This window comes from Octodon degus, unplaced genomic scaffold (genome assembly GCF_000260255.1).
Source record: "Octodon degus isolate 3935 unplaced genomic scaffold, OctDeg1.0 scaffold00064, whole genome shotgun sequence".
Taxonomy (NCBI): Eukaryota; Metazoa; Chordata; class Mammalia; order Rodentia; family Octodontidae; genus Octodon; species Octodon degus.
This window is the reverse complement of record NW_004524640.1, coordinates 1,253,939-1,259,973: the sequence shown is the minus strand read 5'-3', so window position 1 is coordinate 1,259,973 and position 6,035 is coordinate 1,253,939. Positions and strand designations below refer to the sequence as shown.

The following is a 6,035-nucleotide window of genomic DNA, read 5'->3' as shown; positions in this document are numbered from 1 at the left end:
ATTCTCTTAATGAATACAGTGATTTGTTCTAATGGTGTTTGTAGATAGGATATCATGTCCGCATCTTGTACAGCAATTAACCACTGGGAGGAATGTATGGAATGTGTTAATTATTGAAACTGTCCTACCAATTTGATTTGAAACTGTCTCATTGCTATTTGTTTCTCAACAAAATTATGGGAAAAAAAGAAGCACATACCTAAATCCATTTTCAACCAAGAAAAGAGAATTGTTATACACTCAAGAAAATAATGTCTTTCATATGCACATTCTTGGGAAGCTAGCAGGACAATTTTCATCAAAATTAGGGACCAAACCAACAGGCAGAACAGGATATTCAATGAGAAGGAAGAATGAGAATATTTCTCGATAGAACAATGATAGGAAGGAATAGCTTTGCAACAGCCTACGCAATAACCAGAAATGGTAAGTTAGAAGCAACAAAGAAGAAAAATAACTATAGGAAAGAGACCTAAGTGGAATGGACTGGGAGATAGAATGCTGGAAATGAAATATAAATATTATGGGAAAAGTGGTTTTACAATTCTTTGAGATGATCAGTAACTCCAAATCTAAATAGGAAGGAGAAAAACATTAATTCAAAAAGCTTGATTAAGAAAGGAAACTACAGTATACTACTGCATTTCATAGTCAATGACCTTTATGCAACCACAAAAGCATACAGCCCCCAGGAAAGAATGAAATTATCTCAGAACCTATGCCATATTGAAAAGACACACAGGACCAGTAGGTGGGACTGTATGGAATTATGCGTCTGATTCAAAGTTGTCAAATTTGTAGAGGTCAAATCAATGTTTTTATATATTTATTTCTCCCACGTCATTCTGAATGGCTTTTGATTCCTCTTTTATTCTGTATCTGGGGCATATTAAGTTTACAAATTGTTTTGGTTCTTGCAAATAGGAAGGGTTCAAGAGACAAAGGGCAGCAGGAAAGGGAGGGAAAGTACGTAGAATTAAAGTACACCAAGTACAGGAACCTAATTACCTCAATGAATGTGAACATTTTGTCATGAATGGGAGCCAAAGATTAATAATATCAACAACAATGAGAATGGAGAAAAAGCCAGGCATGATGGTGCACTCTTATCAACCCAAAACCCGGGAGGCTTAAGCAGGAAGATGGTTGTGAGGCCAGCCTGGCTATACAGTGGATTCAAGGCCAGCCTAACCTACACAACAAGATTCTGTCTCAAAAGAAGAAAAACGTGGGGGTGGTTAGAAGAAGAGGGAGATGGGAAGGAAAGGGAAAGGATTTTTTTCCTAAGATGCATATAAATTTCATGTGCCATGGACATCTAGTAGTAAAAAGAAGAAAGGAAAAATTGTACAGGTTCAATGTGACCGCTTTCTCTCTTGTGTCCCCTTTTAGTACATATTTCCAGGATGTCTCAACAGACTTCTAGATGTCCACGTTATGCATACACTGGGGTCATATGGAATTAGGTTTGTGTTTCCTCCCTGTCTCTGACTTTCTCCTTTGCATATAAGCACATTTATTTTTATTGACTTTTGATCAATTCCTCACTCTCACACACATTGCATTCTTTGTACACTTGTAGTTGATAGAGATGGAAACTTCCAACTTCTGCTGCACTTGACACATCATTAACTTCACTGAGACACTGTGTGCCTGCTGTGTTAATATTTACTGATATATTAAGGTAATAATGACCCATTTGCTTCTGCTCGGAAACACCTTCTACCTGGAGGGATGAAAATGAAAGGCAGAGAACTCTGGGCTGCCTGGCTGCAGAGCTGACAGATGTGTTAAGAGTATATAAGAGTGGGATTAGTGGTAGCAGGTGGGGCTTGTACTCCAGTGGATGCAAGCTTTGACTTCTTTCATGAAACTTTCTTCCTAATAAAGACATTTTCTGATACTCTTGACACTGAAACATTAAAAGGTAAAGAATGCTCTATTTCTGGGAAAGCATTATTGAACGAAGGAAAAACAGTCTTGGTATGAAATAAATGGTTTATTTTGAAGAAAGCTTAAAGGTTTGATGGGTTAGAAGATCAATTTTCAGGTTATATAGAGGAAGAAACTGGGAAAGTGAATGTTTGGAAAGCTTGAAAATTGAATAGTTTTGAGGGACTCTATCAAGACAATTGAGATCTTTGTAAATTTTATTTCACATTCTAAAAACAATTAGGCTCTAATTGGAAATTGCATCTCTTTGGGCTCTAGGAAATTTCTTGATTTCAGGGCTGATTTACTCTTCTGAGAAAACCTGAGACGCCATGTGCCTCCTTCAGTTGCCGGTTGTTCTCCTCCTGCTCTCCGCTGCATTAAACACGCTGAAAGCTACGCCCATTGCAAGGTCAGTGCCCCTACAGCCTGGTTTCCTCTGCGTGGGATGGGGACCTGAGAATAAATGCTGTACTGGGAAACTATCTGCTACCACTAGAATTCTGACCAAGTCACACCTACAAAACAGCGTTGGAAACTACTCCATTTTGCTCCTGAATTCTGTGTTCTGTGACAAATAACGACTCTCACTGCTGAATCTCTCTGAGGAAACTTCTGACAGATGAAATGTGTACAGGGGTTCCCATTTTGTCAAGAAATATGCTATTGAAACTTAGAAGGGGTAAAGCCAAAACAGGAAAAATTACAATCTAGTAATGTCTATTGTATTATCCTGATACGGAAACAAACTGGACAAATTTAAGGTAAACATTTTTTATATCAGGTGGGATTTTCTTATACATTTGCATAGGATTTTTTCTCAAAGGGTTCTGGAAATATCCAAATTTTTCCATCTCTTTCTAGAAGCTGAAGTATATAAAAATAATCAGAGTGGTAAATTTAAGGTTTTTAGTAAGTTAATTTTAAGAAGAACTAGTTAAAATGTACTTTGCTGTTAAGGGGGATTCTATATTCTATATTGTTATAAATTCAGTTAATGAAACAGAATGATAAAAAGTTATTTTTTCATGACATTACTTCTGAACTGCTATCAATGCAAATCCTTAATACTTAAAACATTTTTAGCGTATATACGATTTTAGAATGTCCTAGGAAGGCTAATTTTTATTTCCTAGTTTCAATTTTTTTATTTTAAAGAAAAGAAAAATAATAAAACAACATTATAAGGTTTCAATAAAAGACTTTAGGAGATGACCATTGTTAGTACATTGCATATTGTTGTCTTCAAACTAGTTGATCATATTATAGGATATAAGCATGAAAAACTGATCAAACACTTTAGGGACAGAAATTAGTAGTGTAATTGTCTTAACTATCATCTATCTATCTATCTATCTATCTATCTATCTATCTATATCCTTATCTTCCTTCTTTTCTCCTTTCTCTCTTTCCAGTTTCTCTTTCCTTTTCAGTAGTTTTTTTTTTTCCTGTTAGAATATCTAGTGTACTTTTTGGAAAGCTCATTTTAAAGATACGATGTCACCTAGTAAATTTAAAGACATCTAAAAACTGTCCCATGATATGGTTAGCAGTTATTAAAAGTTTCAAATGAAAAATCTTTAAAACTGTATTTGTCTGCTTGTTTCAAAGATTCTTGAGTCCACATCCATGTATCTGACATAAAAAATAAAATAATGATTTTGATTGTGCCTAAATTAGTTTTTCTCTATATAGACTTGAGAAAATGATCTTAAACACTGTTTGAGACCAAGGAAAGTTAGTTTTGCCTTTGAAGAGTCCTTGAAATGAACACTTCTTATTAAAGTCACTGTCATCTTGTCTTTTTTCATCTTTGTGTTATATTTTTCTGAGCGGAATGTAATACAGAAAGGCAATGTGTAATGATTTCTACAGGACCTACAGATAATGAATAGCAAGAATCAGCATAGGGTTTCCTTTGTTCAAGGCTTATCTACAGGACAGTTTCTCAGAACTGAGGGTACTTTTCCAAAATAAAACTTTACAACTGATAGAAATTTTCTAAGCAGAAACACTTGAATAATGACAGGAAAGTTAACAGTCTTACCTAGTGCATCTGTCAGTGTCTTTATTGCTCCTTTAATTAGATGCAGATATTTGGGAAATAAGTTTACCAAATGCGTCATTATGGCTACGTGCTTATTCTGAGTAGATCTTCATTTGGAAACAGAATAATTCACAAGATTTCTTATTATCAAATTGCTTTCATATTATCTCACAACCTTTTACTTTGAGGCTTTATTAGCTATTGTGTGGGTTATTACTTTTTAATATTTTTCCTGGAATCAGTACGTTTGATTAGTTTTCAAAGCAAAGGATAAACTATCATCTCAAGCTATTAAATTTTTAAATATTTTTAAAATCTCATAAAAACCTAAGAGAACTAATAGAAAGTGTCTAAATGTTAAACTCCTTAAAGACAAAGTGAATGTAGATGTATTAGTCACTGTCATTTTCCTCATAAAATTCAATTACCTCATTGGGGTATTTGTGGCTTCCGTACATGTACGTGATGAGATTAAGACATTACAAACTGACTTTACAAACCATCCCATACCATGGTTTCATCACTTTACACTCATAACTAAAGCAAAAGGATCACATACTTCTCCATTTTTTTTTACATGCTCTTGTAAATATGGGCCTAGAAGATAATCCAAGGGCAGTCAGAATTACAAGTACCTATCCAGCTGCTGAGTGATAGTGTGGGTCGCTACAGGAGCACGCATGCTCTACAGATAAGTGTGCAGAGCCAGCTTCAAGGACCCATTGACCACCATCAAAATTGAAATGGAGATGTTTTTGAAGAGATAAGCTTAAGGGTTAAGTTTGGCTTATTGTCCTTAGTGCCTAACCTTTCTCACAGTCATTATTCTACTTGTGTGGCTATGTGAGTCTATACTTGAGGAATAGCTTGATGTTTCGTATTAGGTAGGCAGACAGAACTTCCCGTCCCAGATCATCAAAGAAAAATAGTGTTTCTTACATATCAGAGAATAAGTTCCTCACTAACATTGAAGAGTACAAGGCAAGCACACATTGTTATTATGATTGTTTGGAATGCTTTCTGAATTTCAAAAAAGTAGCACTGTACTGGGAAATGCAACACTGACCATGAAGAAAGTTGTCTTGTGATTTCATATTCAAAAATTGATTCTGTCACATCTTTCAAGTGCGACAAACAACGGTGACCCAGAAATTTACAAACCAAAACTCTGAGTTACTACTGTGAGAACTTTTTCTCAGTTCATCCTCATGAGCTATGTTGAGTCATACGGCTGTCTCTTATTCGCATTCTAAGTCTCTGAATTTTTGTATTTGTTCAGTGATACCGACCATCGTGTGGACAAGCGGAAATGCAACACAGCCACGTGTGCAACCCAACGCCTGACCAATTTTTTGGTTCGTTCCAGCCACAACCTTGGCGCTGCTCTTCCACCGACTAAAGTGGGATCCAACACATATGGCAGGAGGAATGCAGAGGTTGTAGACGTTGAACTCCTGCATTACTTACCCCTTTAGAGGGCGAAGTCTTCTAGAATTCTCCCATTATGCATATACTCAGACGATTTCCTGTGCGTTTTAGCGGAGTCTTTTTCATTTCTAGTATAAATGTGTGACATTCGGTGTTCCATATTTGTTATCAGTAACGATAAATTGTCACAGTAAAATTGTATTGAATTTGCTACTAGTTAAGGTCCTAAAAGAGATAGATAATGTCTTTAAAAATAAAATGTTCTTGCTATGCCTCTTTCTTTTAATGATATTTAAAAAGTTGTTTTTAAGCCTATATTTTATGATCTAAGTTTTAAAACAAAGGATAAAATGGGGGCTTGAAACTTGGTAAATCATAGGTGCTAGTAGTAAAGTTTTGATTCTGAACATTAAAAATCAACACTTGTAGGTACTTTGGTTAGGCAGTCTCTTCATGCACCATCATTACAAAAATAAGACTTTAAAAAAAAATGAATGAAATCCTGCTCCTGATTCATTCAAAATATCTTTGAAAATTATATTCTAGGGGCTGGAGAGATGGCTCAGTGGTCTGAAGCACCTACTTAGAACAAGCTTAGCAAAAGCATCAGGGACCGCGGTTCAATCCC

At 35.5% G+C, this 6,035-nt stretch overlaps 1 protein-coding gene across 2 annotated transcripts; it reads left to right on the top strand.

Annotated features, from left to right (window-relative positions):
• The first annotated feature begins 1,742 nt into the window (after positions 1-1,742).
• On the top strand, positions 1,743-5,676 carry Iapp (islet amyloid polypeptide). 2 transcript variants are annotated; one of them, XM_023718895.1, is made up of 3 exons: positions 1,743-1,825; positions 2,212-2,344; positions 5,259-5,676. In XM_023718895.1, exons 2-3 carry the CDS (start codon positions 2,265-2,267, stop codon positions 5,452-5,454), a joined length of 276 nt encoding a protein of 91 aa, XP_023574663.1. In that variant the 5' UTR covers positions 1,743-1,825; positions 2,212-2,264; the 3' UTR covers positions 5,455-5,676.
• The last annotated feature ends 359 nt before the right edge of the window (positions 5,677-6,035 follow it).

Excerpts from the sequence above, each read along its gene's own strand:
- Iapp (XM_023718895.1), top strand. The coding sequence starts at position 2,265 with ATGTGCCTCCTTCAGTTGCCGGTTGTTCTCCTCCTGCTCTCCGCTGCA. Across the intron at positions 2,345-5,258 it reads AAAGCTACGCCCATTGCAAG|TGATACCGACCATCGTGTGG; the intron begins GTCAGTGCCCCT and ends GTATTTGTTCAG.